Below are 18,136 nucleotides of genomic sequence, written 5' to 3' on the forward strand. Positions count from 1 at the left end.
GGTGTGCCATGTGGAGATCATCCTTTCACCTACTCTGCATCTCACAAAGACATGGCTGTTAGAACCAAAATTTAAAATTTGGACTCATTAGACTAAAGAACAGATTTCCACCGGTCTAATGTTCATTGCTCGTGTTTCTTGGCCCAAGCAAGTCTCTTCTTATTATTGGTGTCCTTTAGTAGTGGTTTCCTTGCAGCAAGGCCTGATTCACACAGTCTCCTCTGAACAGTTGATGTTGAGATGTGTCTGTTACTTTAAACATTTATTTGGGCTGCAATTTCTGAGGCTGGTGACTCTAATGAACTTATCCTCTGCAGCAGAGGTAACTATGGGTCTTCCTTTCCTGTGGTAGTCCTCATGAGAGCCAGTTTCATCATAGCGCTTGATGGTTTTTGCGACTGCACTTGAAGAAACCTTAAAAGTTATTGAAATGTTCCGCATTGACTGACCTTCATGTCTCAAAGTAATGATGGACTGTCGTTTCTCTATTTGAGCTGTTCTTGCCATAGTATGGTCTTTTACCAAATAGGGCTTTCTTCTGTATACCACCCCTACCTTGTCACAACTCAAATGATTGGCTCAAACACATTAAGAAGGATAGAAATTCCACAAATTAACATTTAACAAGGCACACCTGTTAATTCAAATGCATTCCAGGTGACTACCTCATGAAGCTGGTTGAGAGAATGTCAAGAGTGTGCAAAGCTATCATCAAGGAAAAGGGTGACTACTTTGAAGAATCTAAAATATAACATATATTTTGATTTGTTGAACACTTTTTTGGTTGCTACATGATTCCATGTGTGTTATTTCATAGTTTTGAGGTCTTCACTATTATTCTACAATGTAGAAAATAGTAAAAAATTAAGAAAAACCCTTGACTGAGTAGGTGTGTCCAAACTTTTGACTGGTATTGTAAATGAGTTTCAAATTTGGGGAAGATCATTTTCACCATAAAATAAAAAGCATTACATGCATATCGCATTTGCAGTCACTTTTGAGAATGGTGTTTTCCCGCTAATGGACAATTCGCACTTATAGCCTAATACCGTGTGCACATTGCTGTGCTTATAATGTGAAGAAATAGCCTAATAGTTTATCAACATCTTAAAATAAGCGTTGTGATCTGTTGCTTAAAAACGTTTTTTTGATTCTAGTGGTTGTATTAATTTGGGATCTATCGCATCCCACAACTGTCCCAGACTATGTTTGGAATATTTATTTCTCGCAGGACAAGTCTACCAATAGAATAGGTCAACTTTTGTACTATGTGGATAGTAGATTGACATAGGCTAGTGTTTTTGCTGTTCGTTAGGCCTACTCATCTTGTTGGCTGATGAAAAGTAAATGTGGACAGTTCTTCCAATATCTTCAATATGTGCCTCGGAATGGGATAAGGACCCGCCCAGTTGTGTCCCCAATGTGTCTGTCTTCACTTGTAGCCTGTGGGAAAGACCCGATCATTTGATGGAGAGCCATGTGAGTTAGCGGTGCTTCGGAGCATGCAGCCCAGAGAAGAAAATTATAATTATTATATTCTGCCCAAGGGCCCCTGGCTGCAAAAGGCATGGATTTTTTTAGGGGGCATTATGGCGACACAAAGGAGATGCCACCATAAAGTTTTAGGCATTATCAAGTGCTTGTGAATGAGAGACTGATGATGTGTGTACAGCCTGTGCAAAAAAAAACAAAGCAGAGCTCATGCCTTTTATGCAACCTTTTTCAAATGATCATTAGAGTCATATCATGCAGCCTTAGAATGTATTAAAACATATAGCCCAATGTTTGTATCACAACTAAAGTTAAATAAATAACTCTAAATTAAGCATATAGGAGTACCAGTTTCTTTGTTAACTGCTCAACACAGAGTATATGCATACTCCCTCAAATAATTTGGAGAAAATATCCTTTATTCATCTATGTTAAATTGTATTCTTCATGCTATAAAATAATATAAAACAATGCCATGGAATACTAAGCAAATCTTGTCTGGTAAATGAACTAGTGTAGCCCACAGCCCTATGGGATAGCCAGATCAGGGCCTAACACAAGGACAACTCAGAGTATGGTATTCTGTTCTTCTGAAATAGACTACATTTTCTTTATATATTGTTTCTTTAGACCGGTCAGAAATAAATAATGAATTTATTTTGATGGTGTAGGCTATATTACATGGATTAATTAGACTTTTTTTAAATGTAGATGTTCCAAAGATCTGCATCAGTGGCTTGGAAGCTAGGAAATGCTAAATGTGTTTATGTTCATTAACCTTCATTTACTGTGGGACCGGCGGTTATTTGCTTGACAATCACCAGCTGACGAAATTTCATGACCGCAACAGCCCTAATGGAGACTATGGAAGTGTTCTAGATTCTGCACTCTTGTCTACATGAATGGTGGAAGGAAATTATTTTTGAGTGAATTAGTTTGTTCTGGAAGGGTTTGAATAAATTGGGGAGGGTGAAGCTTATTCCCAGGGATGTGATGCCTTTGATGTTTGAGTTGGGAGTTCAAGGGAGGGCAATCTCGGTTAACCCAGAAGTAAAATCTCACATAATTTGGTCAACTGTGCAGAATCTGCCCACGGGACATTAACGGGACAAAGATTATTGGGGTTACATATTATGTTCATAGCTGTTGTTCAGTATTTAGTATACACTAAGGATCATGGTCCAAACACACCAACACAGTTGTGAAGAGGCCATGACAACGCCTTTTCCCTCTCAGGAGGCTGAAAAGATTTTGCATGGGCCTTCCGATCCTCAAAAAATTCTGCAGCTGAACCATTGAAAGCAGCTTGACTGGCTGCATCACCACATGGTAAGGCAACTGCTTGACATCCGACCGCAAGGCGCTACAGAGAGTAGTGCGTACGGCCCAGTACATCACCGGGACCGAACTCCCTGCCATTCAGGACCTCTATACCAGTTAGTGTCAGAGGAAGGCCCTAAATATTGTCAAAGACTCCAGTCACCCAAGTCATAGACTGGTCTCTTTGCTACCGCATGGCAAGCGGTACCGGAGCACCAAGTCTGCGACCCAAGGCTTCTGAACCGCTTCTACCCGCAAGCCATAAAACTGCTGAACAGTTAATCAAATGGCCACCCAGACTATTTGACCCCCAACCCCCCCCTTGTTTTTACATTGCTGCTAATCGCTGTTTTTGATCTATGCAGTCACTTTACAAATTATCTCGACTAACCTGTACACATTGACTCGGTAACGGTACCCCCTGTATATTGCCTCGTTATTGTTAATAATTTTCGTGTGACTTTTTTATTTCGTTTATTTAGGAGATATTTTCTTAACTCTATTTCTTGAACTGCATTGTTGGTTAAGGGCTTGTAAGTAAGTATTCGGCGCATGTGACAAATAAAATGTGTTGGATTTTATTATCTTTCCTGATTGCATAGTCCCCTTTTTTACCCCTACCGACATGTACACATGACCTTAAATACCTCAACTACCTCATACCCCTGCACATTGTCTCAGTACCGGTACTCCCTGTATATAGCCTCGCTATTGTTATTTTATTATGTCACTATTTCCTTTTTTTCTTATTTGCTATTCTTTTCTTACTTTTTAACTCTGTATTGTTGGGAAAGAGCTCATAAGTAAGCACTGTATCTTGCGCATGTGACAAATAAAATTGGATTTAATTTGGATCATAATCCATACACACCAACACAGTCGTTAAGAGGGCACGACAACGCCTCTTCTCCCTCAGGAGACGGAAAAGATTTGGTATGGGCCCTCAGATCCTCAAAAAGTTCTACAGCTACACTATTGAGATAATCTTGACTGCATCACTGCATGGTATGGCAACTGCTTGGCATTCTACCGCAAGGCGCTACAGAGGGTAGTGCGAACGGCCCAGTAGATGACTGCCATCCAGGACTTCTATACCGGGCAGTGTCTCCAGGCAACAAGTCACAGACTGTTCTCTCTGCTACCGCACGACAAGCAGTACCAATGCACCAATTCTGGAACCAACAGGATCCTGAACAGCTTCTACCCCCCAAATAATACGATTGTGCAATAGTTAGTTAAACCCTCGCACCCTTTGTATATAGCATTGTTGGGAAGGGCCCGTAAGCATTTCACCGTTGGTCCACACCTGTTGTTTACAAGGCATGTGACAAATACTATTTGATAATGGTGAGAGTGAACCACACAGAGTAGGTGGCGGTACAGTTGAAGTCGGAAGTTTACATACACCTTAGCCAAATACATTTAACCTCCGTTTTTCACCATTCCTGATATTTAATCTAGTAAAAATTCCCTGTCTTAGGTTAGGATCACCACTTTATTTTAAGAATGTGAAATGTCAGAATAATAGTAGAGAGAATGATTTAATTCAGCTTTTATTTCTTTCATCACATTCCCAGTGGGTCACAAGTTTACATCCACTCGATTAGTATTTGGCAGCATTGCCTTTAAATTGTTTAACTTGGGTCAAACGTTTCAGGTAGCCTTCCACAAGCTTCCCACAATATGTTGGGTGAATTTAGTCTCATTCCACCTGACAGAGCTGGTGTAACTGAGTGAGGTTTGTAGGCCTCCTTGCTCACACATGCTTTTTCAGTTCTGCCCACATATTTTCTATAGGATTGAGGTCAGGGCTTTGTGATGGCCACTCCAATACCTTGACTTTGTTGTCCTTAAGCCATTTTGCCACAACTTTGGAAGTATGCTTGGGGTCATTGTCCATTTGGAAGACCCATTTGCGACCAAGCTTTAACTTCATGACTGATGTCTTGAGATGTTGCTTCAATATATCCACATAATTTCCCCACCTCATTAAGCCATCTATTTTGTGAAGTGCACCAGTCCCTCCTGCAGCAAAGCACCCACACAACATGTTGCTGCCACCCCCGTGCTTCACGGTTGGGATGGTGTTCTTCGGCTTGCAAGCCTCCCCCTTTCTCCTCCAAACATAAAGATGGTCATTATGACCCAACAGTTCTATTTTCATTTCATCAGACCGGAGGACATTTCTCCAAAAATTACGATCTTTGTCCCCATGTGCAGATGCAAACTGTAATCTGGCTTTTTTATGGCGGTTTTGGAGCAGTGGCTTCTTCCTTGCTGAGCAGCCTTTCAGGTTATGTCGATATAGGACTCGTTTTACTGTGGATATAGATACGTTTCCTCCAGCATCTTCACAAGGTCCTTTGCTGTTGTTCTGGGATTGATTTGCACTTTTCGCACCAAAGTACGTTCAACTCTAGGAGACAGAATGCATCTCCTTCCTGAGCGGTATGACGGCTGCGTGGTCCCATGGTGTTTATACTTGCATACTATTTTTTGTACAGATGAACATGGTACCTTCAGGCGTTTAGAAATTTCTCCCAAGAATGAACCAGACATGAGGTCTACAATTGTTTTTCTGAGGTTTTGGCTGATTTCTTTTGATTTTCCCATAATGTCAAGCAGACGCACTGAGTTTGAAGGTAGGCCTTGAAATACATCCACAGGTACACCTCCAATTGACTCAAATTATGTCAATTAGCCTATCAGAAGCTTCTGATGACAATTTTCTGGAATTTTCTAAGCTTTTTAAAGACAGTCAACTTAGTGTATGGAATTGTGATAGTGAATTATAAGTCAAATAATCTGTCTATAAACAATTAATGGATAAATTACTTGTGTCATGAACAAAGTAGATGTCCTAACCGACTTGCCAAAACTATAGTTTGTTAACAAGAAATTTGTGGAATGGTTGAAAAACGTGTTTTAATGACTCCAACCTAAGTGCATGTAAACTTCCAACTTCAACTGTATTCACTGAGTTACTGTTAGCACTTCCTGATTAAACATCCCAGTTGGAAGGAGATTTAGTAAATAATGAGACATTTGGGCAGAGGTGGTGCATTACATATGTATTTACAAATAGAAAATACCAAACCATTTAAAGAGGAAACAGAAAGTCATACATTGCAGAGGCTGTCATAGGATACACACTTGTCAGAAGGCACACGAGCACAAACTTACTTCTCATGCGCACGCACACACACCCTCTTTCTCAACCACTAACTACACTGCCCAAGTGCTCCTCAGAACATAGATAGACTACTATAAAGAAAAAAAAAAGCACATTGAATATTACAGTAACCGTAAAACAGATTTTAATTCCACAACATTGTGTCCTACTGAACGTGACCAAGGTTACCTAACTGCGTTCAACAGCATTTCATTTTTGCATTTGGCAAGACAACAGCTTGGCTAAAGCAGTACCAGTCACACAGCCAGGCCACTACATTAACAATTTATCCACTTATATCTATATATTTATTCATCATACAAACTCCTCTTTGGATGTGTACAGTAAAGTAAAACCCTTACTTGCTGTTCACAACAAAAAACACTTTCTCAATAGCCAGAATATTCAACGGAACGTCCAAAGGAAACCATTTCATTATCCAAGTACACTATAAGAAATAAGGTTTGCCAAACAATGTAAAGTATATATTTTTTTACAGAACAGATAAAGTTGTGATAACAAATCAGAGGCATGAATACTGTTCACCACGCAAACACCTCTTAACTACAGCTCCAGCCATTGGACAGCTCCAGTAAATCATTCAGCTTGTTCCTCTGCTTTGACTGACAGCCTGTAAATACAGCCCCTCCCAGACTATTGGCTCCATCAGTTGAGACCACAGTAAACTGAGTGTAAAAAACAAAAATGGGAAAGATACAATGACACATTTGTAACAAATATAGCCAATTCAGATCTTTTTCATTGGTTAAAAGACCAATTAGTGGAAAAAAAAGATCAGAATTTGGCAGGCTGTCTAAACACAGCCTACAATGGTCACCTACAGGTAAGTTCACTGCAGACATTCATGCACAGCTGTGCGTGACCACACTGAAGCAGAGAACTTTAAGGCGGATAGCATGTGCATGTATACAGCCACCGAGAAGGCAAATGGCAAAGATATAAAATACAAACAAACAAGTAACACTGATAACTGTGTTGGCTTCCTTTCCAAAAGAAGTTGCTACTGTGTATATAGAGAGAACTAAACAGAGAGGGACTGACTCGGACAGCCCCATAATAAGGCTCTATGGCCCTCCAGAGAAATAGAAGACACCACACAAGGTTTTGGGTGAAAGAGTCTGAGGCAGGGGGTGTGGCGTGTGTATGTGTGGTGGTTGGGGCCAGCAGGGGTATAGGCCTAAGCCTGCCAATAGGTGTATATGTACTGAAGTGGGGATCCATGGATCCTTAGGGGTAAGAAAGGGAGGGTTGTAACAAGCGTGTAGGGGGTATTATAGGTAATGGAGTGGGGGTCCATGTTGATCCTGTTATGAGGACACAGTAATGGGATTGAGGGAACCGTTTCTGCTGAAGAACTTGGTGAAGGCCTCTTCTAACACAGTGGCCATCCTGCTTTGGTCCACCTGTAGGGACAATCAATCAATTAACATGCTGTTGAGCATATTGAAGATATTATGGATGCCATGCTTCAGAGATATACAGTGCCTTCAGAATGTATGCATACCCCTTGACTTATTCCAGTTTGTTGTTACAGCCTGAATTCAAAATGGAGTAAAAATATTTTTTTCACACCCATTTACACACAATATCCCATAATGAAGTGAAAACATGTTTTTAGATATTTTTGTAAATGTATCGAAAATTAAATACAGAAATATGCAATTTACACAAGTATTCACACCCCTGAGTCAATACATGTTAGAATCAATCACCTTTGGCAGCGACTACAGCCTAAGAGCTTTCTACACCTGGATTGTGTTCAAACTCTGTCAGGTTAGTTGTTGATCATTGCTAGACAGCCATTTTCAAATCTTGCTTTTGATTTTCAAGCTAATTTAAGTCAAAACTGTAACTAGGCCACTCAGAAACATTCAACGTTGTCTTGGTTAGTAGTCTATTTGGCCTTGTGCTTTAGGTACTTGTCCTGCTGAAGGTGAATTTATCTCCCAGTGTCTGTTGAAAAGCAGGACTGAACCTTGTTTTCCTCTAGGATATTGCCTGTTCTTAGCTCTATTTTGTTAATAAATTTTAAAAACTCCCTAGTCCTTGCCGATGACAAGCATACCCATTACATGATGCAGCCACCACCGTGCTTTAAAATATGAAGAGTGGTAATCAGTGATGTGTTGGATTTTCCCCTAACATAACACTTTGTATTCAGAACAAAATTGAATTGCTTTGCCACATTTTTTGCAGTACTACTTTAGTGCCTTATTGCAAACAGGATACATATTTTTGAATGTTTTTCTTCCTTTTCACTTTGTCATTTAGGTTAGTATTGTGGAGTAACTACACTGTTGTTGATCCATCCTCAGTTCTCCTACCACAGACATTAAAAGCTGTAACCTTTTTAAAGTCACCACTGGCCTCATGGTGAAATCCCTGAGCGATTTCCTTCCTCTGCGGCAACTGAGTTAAGAAGGGCACCTATATCCATGTAGTGACTGGGTGTATTGACACACCACCCAAAGAATAATTAATAACTTCACCATGTTAAAAGGGATATTCAATGTCAGTGTTTTTTACCGATCTACCAATAGGTGCCCTTCTTTGTGAGGCATTGGAAAACCTCCCTGGTCTTTGTGGTTGAACCCGTGGTTGTAATTCACTGCTCGACTGAGGGACCATACAGATACTTGTATGTGCGGGGTACAGAGATGAGGTAGTCATTCAAAAATCATGTTAAACACTATTATTGCACACAGAGAGAATCCTTGCAAGTTATTAACCTCTTGAAACTAGGGGGCACTATTTTATTTTTTGGAAAAATAACGTTCCCAAAGTAAACCGCCTATTTCTCAGGACCAGATGCTAGAATATGCATATAATTGACAGCTTAGGATAGAAAACACTATACAGTTTCCAAAACTGTCAAAATATTGTCTGTGAGTATAACAGAACTGATATTGTAGGAGAAACCCTGAGGAAAATCCAATCAGGAAGTGCCTCTTATTTTGAAACCGTTGTCTTCCTATGCACCCCTATTGGCCATTGAAAGGGATATCAACCAGAGTCCTTTTTCTACGTATTCCCTAAGGTGTCTACAGCATTTTGACGTAGTTTCACGCCTTTATGTTGAAGAATGAACGTAAACGACTACATTGCGTAAGTGGCTAGCTGAGGGCTCTCAGAGTGATTCTTGCGTAAAAGACAGGTAGACATTTTCCCTCTCGCTCCTACTGAAAAGACAATTGTCCCGGATGATATATTATCTAATAAATATTTGAAAAACACCTTGAGGATTGATTATAAAAAACGTTTGCCATGTTTCTGTCGATATTACGGATGTAATTTGATTTTTTCCCCCGGTGTTGATACTTGTATGTGCAGGGTACAGAGATGAGCAAGTCATTCAAAAATCATGTTAAACACTATTATTGCATACAGAGAGAATCCATGCAAGTTATTAAGCACATTTTTACTCCTGAACTTATTTAGGCTTTCCATAACAAAAGGGGTTGAATACTTACTGACTCAAGACATTTCAGCTTTTTATTTTAAAATTCATTTGTAAAAAATAAAAATCTAAAAAACATAATTCCACTTTGACATTATGGGGTATTGTGTGTAGGCCAGTGACAATCCATTTTAAATTCAGGCTGTAAATGTGGGAAAAGTTAAAGGATGTGAATACTTTCTGAAGGCACAAAGTAAGAGTGGGAGACTCTAAAAACAGACAGTCCTATCTATAGTAGAGTGGAGAGCAGGAGCTGCTATCTGGCATTTGGGTGTGTGTTTATAGGGGTCAGTGAGAGCTGAAGTGGGTGCAGGGTGTGACCCTCTAAATGGACACTCACTGCCTCTCCTATGCCAGCTACAACAATTACACTCTCACAAACCCTGACACACACACACCTCTCTACCGTACACACACACACACACACACCTCTCTACCACATAACCCCTACAAACAACACACACACTTGTTCCTCTCTCTCACAAAAGTACACCCTTACCTCGCTGATGAAGCCCAGTTGTACCAGCTCAACAGCCAGTTCCTGTACATTCTCATCTGAAGCAGAACAGACAGCAGGGTCAGTGGAAACACACACACACACACACACATTGTCTAGCAGTGAAGTTGCCCTTTAGGTGCAAAATTAACTGTGTTGGTAACACCAACATTAACCACAAGAGTTACATTGGACTTTAGACAGAAACCGTAGTGCCTAGTCTCTTCCTGTTATAATCTTACTATCACTGATAGACGCATAATGTGTGTGTCTACTGCAGAAAGTGTCAGTGCCCAGCCCTCCCCAGAGAGCAGCTGCCAGCAGCATACACACGCCTGCCATTCTCAACACGCAGGCCTGCAACACTAGACGCCTGCCATGTGTGTGTCTGGACACACCCACCTGGCCATGCAAAGACTTGTTCCATGTATATCCCTGACTTAAACCTCTATTCCTTACAGGGTTCAATAATATCCTGTTTGTACTGTCTAGGGATCCCTGATATGGCCTATGCATTCCCCCACCCTCCCCATTCCATCTTATCTGCACGTTAGACTCTCCCACTACTTTTCACACATACACGGCACACATGCATGTATGTCCACGCACACAGTCTGTTGGTGGCAGCTATGCATGCGATAGGAGCAGCCCCACTGGTGTGGGTTAGGCTGGGGTTACAGTACACTAGGGCAGGCCAGTGGCTGGAGTCATAAAGACAAAAACACACAGACAGGCTTGGATGGCCAAAGTCGTGCCATTCCCAGACAACACACACAGAGTCTGAAACAAGAGCTGGGAGGGTTATAACTGTAAATCTCTCCAATTGTGAAATCTGACATTGTTTAATTGCAGGAATGGACAACTTTGATGGGGGTGGGGCCCACAATATATCTGAACTCATGAGGGGCAGCAGTTGCTCGCAGGTCTGGTACCTACATCCACCTTGTGTATTCTACTATTCTAACTCACAACAGCAAGTTGAGACCCCGAATGAGTGTACCCCCCCAAAAAATATATACATATACAATACCAGTCAAAAGTTTGGACACACCTACTCATTCAAGGGTTTTTCTTTATTTTTACTATTTTCTACATTGTAGAATAATAGTGAAGACATCAAAACTATGAAATAACACATATGGAATCATGTAGTAACTAAAAAAGTGTTATATATTTTATATTTGAGAATCTTCAAAGTAGTCACCCTTTGCCTTGATGACAGCTTTGCACACTCTTGGCATTCTCTCAACCAGCTTCATGAGGTACCTGGTATGCATTTCAATTATCAGGTGTGCCTTGTTAAAAGCTCATTTGTGGAATTCCTTTCCTTCTTAATGCATTTGAGCCAATCAGTTGTGTTGTGACAAGGTAGGGGTGGTATACAGACGAAAGCCAAGTCCATATTATGGCAAGAACAGCTCAAATAAGCAAAGAGAAACGACAGTGCATCATTTAAGACATGAAGATCAGTCAATCCGGAAAATGTCAAGAACTTGAACTTTTAAAGTTTCTTCGGGTGCAGTCGCAAAAACCATCAAGTGCTATGATGAAACTGGGACCCAGAGTTACCTCTGCTGCAGAGGATATGTTCATTAGAGTTACCAGCCCAAATAAATGCTTCAGAGTTCAAGTAACAAACACATCTCAAAATCAACTGTTCAGAGGAGACTGCGTGAATCAGGCCTTCATGGTCGAATTGCTGCAAAGAAACCACTACTAAAAGGACACCAATAAGAAGAAGAAACTTGCTTGGGCCAAGAAACACGAGCAATGAACATTAGACCAGTGGAAATTTGTCCTTTGGTCTGATGAGTCCACATTTTACATTTTTGGTTCCAATCACTGTGTCTTTGTGAGACGCAGAGTAGGTGAACGGCATGAAGGAGGGGTGACGGTGCTTTGCTGGTGACACTGTCAGTGATTTATTTATAATTCAAGGCACACTTAACCAGCATGGCTACCACAGCATTCTGCAGCGATACGCCATCCCATCTGGTTTGCGCTTAGTGGAACTATCATTTGTTTTTCAACAGGACAATGACACAACACACCTCCGGGATGTGTAATGGCTATTTGACCAAGGAGAGTGATGGAGGGCTGCATCAGATGACATGGCCTCCACAATCACCCGACCTCAACCCAATTGAGAATGTATGGGATAAGTTGGACCGCCGAGTGAAGGAAAAGCAGTCAACAAGTGCTCAGTATATGTGGGAACTCTTTCAAGACTGTTGGAAAAACATTCCCGGTGAAGCTGGTTGAGAGAATGCCAAGAGTGTGCAAAGCTGTCATCAAGGAAAATGGTAGCTACTTTGAAGAATCTAAAATATATTTGTTTAACACTTTTTTGGTTACTACATGATTCCGTGTGTTATTTCAGCATTTTGATGTCTTCACTATTATTCTACAATTTTAAAAGAAAGAAAAATCCTTGAATTGAGTGTGTCCGAACTTTTGATTGGTTTTGTACATATTTTAAATTGATCTGAGGGCTGCCATTTGCCCATCCCTGGTTTAAAGGAATGCTGTGTGGTTATGTTATCTTACCCAAACACCTGTCTATAACACATAGTTTGATGGAGACTTGTGGTCTGTCTGGCCTGTTAGGAGAGGGACCAACCTGTAAGACTTAATCCTATTGGCCCCCTTGGGAGCTGTATATGGGCTGTGGATTGTCAGGCTATTATTATAGAAGACCTAAGGGTCCAAGCGTTCTAATAAAGCACACTGGGTTGCCAATAGCATAGATATAGCATCTCAGTGTGTGTGCAGTCTTCCTTTTCTTTTAGCTGTTCGTATACTTTGATCTCCAGTCCCTGCCTGCCCAGATCAATGTCTGTGTGTTTCTATCTCTTGTTCTTACTGGGTAACAAGTCACAGCTTAAGTGTCTGTTGAGTTTGTCCTCCAGCTTCAACAGTAGTGTCAGCTGTGGATAGAAAGGAGATGTAACGGTTACAGATTCAGTGACTGGCCACTAGAACACACTCGTCTATGGTCATCTCACTTTTATTCACTGATCTAAAAATAATTAGATTAACGCTACTTACATGATGTTTTGCACCCTCCTCCACCGGCTCAATATTACACTGCATCTGAACAACCTGCAGAAGGTAAGAAATGTAGATAGGAATCCAACAAATAAAATGTATTACGTAGGTAACCATTATTAGTTCATTGAGTGGATTTGTATACTTTCCCCACTCACCTTGCGTGTCTCTAGTTCAGCAGGTTCTGGGGTGGGGGATTTAACAGAAGGGGTGACAATGGGGGACTTAACAGGGGACTGCTGGGGCTGCTGGTGAGAGGGCAAGCCAAATGCTGTCAGGGGGTAGATGCCATTCCTGTTGGGTAGGGAGGGCAGCGGGGTTACTTTACATGTCATGATTAGACGGGTAAAGTACACATTTTTTTTGTTTGTGACCAATCAGGGGGGGTCAAATCACAGACAGGCAATAATCTTACACACATTTAATTAAGGCCAAAGTGAAGACCCTGGATTGTTCAAAACATTGCCAAATCAAAACTCTGGGAGCAAATCTTGAGTTTGCAGGTATTCTCATTCATTTTTCAAATTGAGATTCTAACAATACTTCAACTAAAAGTAAGAGTGGTGGAAGGGCTGGATACAAACACATTTGAGATACAGGCAAAGCAGAATAACAGTCCAAGTTAAATACTGCCACTGGGTGGTTGTATAGTGCATTACAGGATCATTGTCTAGTACTGAGTGCTGTGGGTTAACTACGCCCTCTAGTGGTGAGCATGCTGGACATCTGTCCCATCGTGGTCAATAGTTGATGGGGAGTTCCTTACCGGACATCCTCCAGGAACTTATCCAGCTCCAAGGCAGGAAACTGAGACAGTCTGATGAGGAAAGAAACAGGATCAGCACAGGTTTCTGAAGAAAATACCCTGAGATCAAAAACCAACTGTGGCTTCCTTGAAGTATAAACTGTTGTCTCTTACTTGAGCTGCACACCCTCCTTGATCTCAGCAATGATGAGGTTGGGGTCCATGTTCTTAGTGATCTCCTCTAAGGCATTCTCAGGGATCATGTCTAAAAGAGGTATGGAAAAGATTAGGGGTACTCACACTGGTGGTGACAATGCAGTGTGTTTGTGAGAATGCGTGTCTTGTGTTTGAGACTCAAACTGGAGTGTGTGATAAGACTCACACTGGTGCCTGATGATACAGAGTATGTGAGTGAGAGTGTGTGTGTGTACAATAAAACTCACGCTGGTGGCTGACTATGCAGTGCGCAGCTAACAGCTTCAACAGGGGCACCTCAAACAGAGCCTGGTGGAACAGCAGCTCTCTGGCTGTAGGTCTCTTAAACGGGTCAGCCTCCAGACAAGTCTGGATAAACTCCTGCAAGGTACACACACATGGCATCACACACACAGTTCCAGGGAAAATCTTATAATACATGCACGCATGTATATATGTACTTCTGTCCTTGAGCTGTTCTTATCTATTAATGTTCTGTATTATGTAATGTTTACGCACACAGACAAACACACTCCTACCCTCTGCAGTAGGTCTTCCAGTGACTGTATGGCATTGTTGATGGCCTCCTGAGAGACGTAGGAAGATTCTCCATTCCCCTGGATCTCCAATACTGCCATCTACACAACACACAATGATATCACCACCACCCACGCAACACAAGTCGCAACACCGTCACATAAAAATGATGCGGAGTAATGACATCACACATTCTGGCACACAGAGATAAATCGACATGGGAAATCGGTGATGTTAAGTGTCCCATCTCACCTCCAAGGCACACATCCCAAAGGAATAGATATCCACTGCAGTAGTGACATCTGCAACAGCTACAGGTGAGAGAATGTAAGATAGGAAACAATGGATTGAGTGATTTAATAGTCCATAATTTCCTGAGAATATATGCATTCCTTATACCCTACAAATAACCAAACATATAACCTATCCATAAATGTCCTTCTTTACCGCCATATTCTGGGGCGAAGAAGTGCAGGTTTTTCTGCTCCTCTCTGCAGGTCTTTACATGGTTGTTGATGGTGTCTGGAGCCACTGAAGGAGAAAAACACAGATATACTGGGTTAGACACAGTCTAGAAATCTGTTATAACCGGTTATAAATATGTTATCTCTGGAAGATAAACCCATAATGGGCTGGCCTGGACATTGCTGCTAAGCCCGTAATAAACCAGTGGCTATGACTAGAGTCCTACCTGATCCTATCTTGATGAGTCCGTTGTGTTGGATGAAGATGGTGTCACAGGTCAGGTTCCCGTGGATGATGGGTGGCTCACAGGAGTGGAGGTAACTACAGAGCCACATCAGAAAGCAGAGAAGTAAAGCACTGTGGTTTTTTGGCTTACCTCATAAACCAGGGTAGGTTCAGTAGCACACTACACAGGAAAATATTTTGGAATGGAAATCAAAAAATGTTGACAATATCAGGTATTAGTACCTCCTCATTTCATTCGGTTTTAAAACATTCAGCCCTGTTTCGTGCCTACTGAGCATGACCCTGGCTGCCCATTTGGATTGATATGGGGTCCAGGTATTAGTGTTGCAGCTATGACAGAGATGGTCTGTGTGAGAGAAAGACTGACCTGAGGGCTGAGAGGATCTGGGTGCACCATCTCTTCCAGGCCTAAAGAACAAACAACATACTTCCTGTTACATGTAGACTATTGAATGTCTTCTTATACGCTAAGCATCTTTTGATGTGCTACTGTGTTGTAGGTGACGTGGTGGGCAGGGTTAATTCTATTATGATATCTGCACCTTTTCATTCATAGTCTTGTGGTTCTTCTTGGTCTTCTTCAGAAACTGCTTCAGACTTCCCGAGGACATGTACTCAGTGATGAAAATAACCTGAGGTGTAGACAAAGGAAAAAACAAGTTAAGAAGAATCATTCAAATTATGTCTTTACATTGTTCCATAATTTCCCTCACTGCTCACTCGCATTCAGTCCTGATTATATCAACCAGGCCAAACAAGGAAGGTTTCTCCTCTCGTAGCAGACAGAACTTACCCTGGCACGGTTGATGTCATTGATGTCAGCCCAGTACTTGTGGAACTTGACGATGTTGAGATGTTCCAGCTGTATCAGGTTGTCAAACACAGACTTCACCTTCTCCTGTTCACAGAGGTGGATAGACATGGTAAACATTTAACTAAACAGGGTCTGTAGTGGTGGGATCAACTGTTTGTATCAGTGTGCAAGGCATATGACATTAGATATTCGCTCAAGTACAAAGATAACAGTTCTACTAGACAAGAGAGAGGAGGGGGGAAATAACAAATGATATCTCTTCCTCCCGACCAGATTGCATCATGAGATAGAAGCCTCAAAGCAAGTGAGTGAAATGATGGAAGAATGTAGCAACATAATTTGAATGATTCTTCTTTTTTTCCCCCTTTGTCTTCACCTCAGGTTATTTTCATCACTGAATACATGACCACAGGAAGTCTGAAGCAGTGTTTCCCCCCTGTAAACTACACATTGCGTTGCATTCCATGTCTGAAATGTGGTGTATAAATAAAATGATGTTATTTTATTGTAAGGCCAGAGCTGCCTGTATTCAGCTACTTAGAAAGGAAGCTTTGAGCTGTTTGAATTTGAGTTCAGATTAAGTAATGAGTCAATAAAAGGACACTGGGGGTCTGATTTCAGACTGAGCATCCTGCTGGTGTTGCCGCCAGGCATACTGTACCTCCTGCAGCTTGAAGTTCTTCCTCTCTGAGAACATGACCTCGTTCCAGACCACCTCCACCCCTTCCTCCGTGTCCATGGCCAGGTAGGCAGCATCTATCCCTGGGACATTCCGCTGGTTCACCTGGGGGAGAGAACAGAGGCAGAGACATGGTTCAGTACCTTCACAAACACCGTTGCAAAACGTTCATTGACAGTCCAATGGTCTCTCATCTCACCTCCTCTCTGCGTTTCTGCCAGCGGCCGCAGGGGCTCTCCTCCAGGATCTCCGACTCGTCTTCGCTCTCCTCCTCCTCATCCTCTGTGGGGGTGGTGGCGGGGGGCCCTGTTACAGGGGGACACACAGACGCAGGTCCCTGGCCACTTGGGGTCACCGTCTCTGCCTTGGCTTCCGGAACCTGGAGGGGTTTACCGTCTCCCTCTGACATCACAGCAATACAGGTCTCTGAGAAGGACTATGCTACTCTTCTCCTCTGGGGGGGTGTGAAGGCAGAACACCTTTTTCGCTCTTCTCAAACTGTAGCAGTCACGCCCCCTTCCACTCCCTCCTCTCACACACCCTGGGAGCTATGAGGCACTATAGGCAAACGGGACACTTAATATCACACACACACACACACACACACACACACACAACTTACATAGCAATCAATACCTTACCTGTTATATGAAATAAGACCTCAACTTTTCTTTATGAACTACTAATCCAATTGGGTCAAGACTTGCTTTGTCACTCCTCAACAACAACTCTATGGTTACCAGTAAAGGCAGCAAAGAAAAGAGATTTACCAGAATTAAAATTGAAAAGTGGCTTACTTGCTATGCAGTTGTTATAGTAGACTGTAATTAATGAGGCAGCCAAGTAAATTGTTTTGTTAGTTTGCTAACGTTAGTGAGCAAGCTAATTGGCTGTCGGGCACTCAAGTTAACTTTACACGCCTCTCTATACCGAACTCAGGACACTAGATATAACTAACAGAAGCTAGCTAATTGATCAACTTTCACTAAAACGTAAAGTTATCCCCGGCCATTGGTCTCATCTACAAAATGCTACATAAACAGTTACATGCATTCAGGAAATGTCAAGCACTAACTCCGATAAACAACAAACAAGCTGAAAACACAACTTTAGCTAACGTTAGCAAAGTTAGCTAGCTATCTCGAGAACTAGCAAGATAACTTAGGCAAGCAGTTTATTAGCTATTGTCAGCTAGCTAGCGTATTAACAAGTCAGCAATAGTCCCATTGTTACCCAGCAATTCTATCAACACACACGGTTAGCTACTTACTTATAAGAAAGCGACGACATGTATTTATTGTACAACCCCTCACAGTGCGTATTTTCATCTAGCTAATAACGTTAGAAGCTAGCTATCTATAAATGTCCAGGGGGAGGGACACCCATTCGCAGAATATCAGAACTACTTCCACCATTGTACGCAATGCGCATGTAAAGCGCAGCTTTGATA

General features: G+C 41.8%; 1 protein-coding gene across 2 annotated transcripts; it reads right to left on the reverse strand.

Moving 5' to 3' along the window:
• Window positions 1-5,865: 5,865 nt before the first annotated feature.
• Window positions 5,866-18,136, reverse strand: LOC110498086 (nuclear receptor-binding protein). Of its 2 annotated transcripts, none has more exons than XM_021574664.2 (18): window positions 17,957-18,136; window positions 16,886-17,244; window positions 16,669-16,791; window positions 15,987-16,091; window positions 15,736-15,825; window positions 15,561-15,601; window positions 15,174-15,268; window positions 14,930-15,013; window positions 14,735-14,793; window positions 14,485-14,583; window positions 14,194-14,326; window positions 13,925-14,015; window positions 13,772-13,822; window positions 13,164-13,299; window positions 13,006-13,059; window positions 12,821-12,884; window positions 9,961-10,016; window positions 5,866-7,407 (listed from the first exon to the last, which is right to left on the reverse strand). In XM_021574664.2, the coding sequence occupies exons 2-18, from the start codon at window positions 17,093-17,095 to the stop codon at window positions 7,312-7,314; spliced, it is 1,587 nt and encodes a 528-aa protein (XP_021430339.1). In that variant the 5' UTR covers window positions 17,096-17,244; window positions 17,957-18,136; the 3' UTR covers window positions 5,866-7,311. The 2 variants fall into 2 exon arrangements, with proteins under 2 accessions (XP_021430339.1, XP_036810925.1); XM_036955030.1 differs by having other exon boundaries at window positions 16,886-17,088; window positions 17,957-18,128.

The sequence above is a fragment of the Oncorhynchus mykiss genome, chromosome 19 (assembly GCF_013265735.2).
Source record: "Oncorhynchus mykiss isolate Arlee chromosome 19, USDA_OmykA_1.1, whole genome shotgun sequence".
Taxonomy (NCBI): Eukaryota; Metazoa; Chordata; class Actinopteri; order Salmoniformes; family Salmonidae; genus Oncorhynchus; species Oncorhynchus mykiss.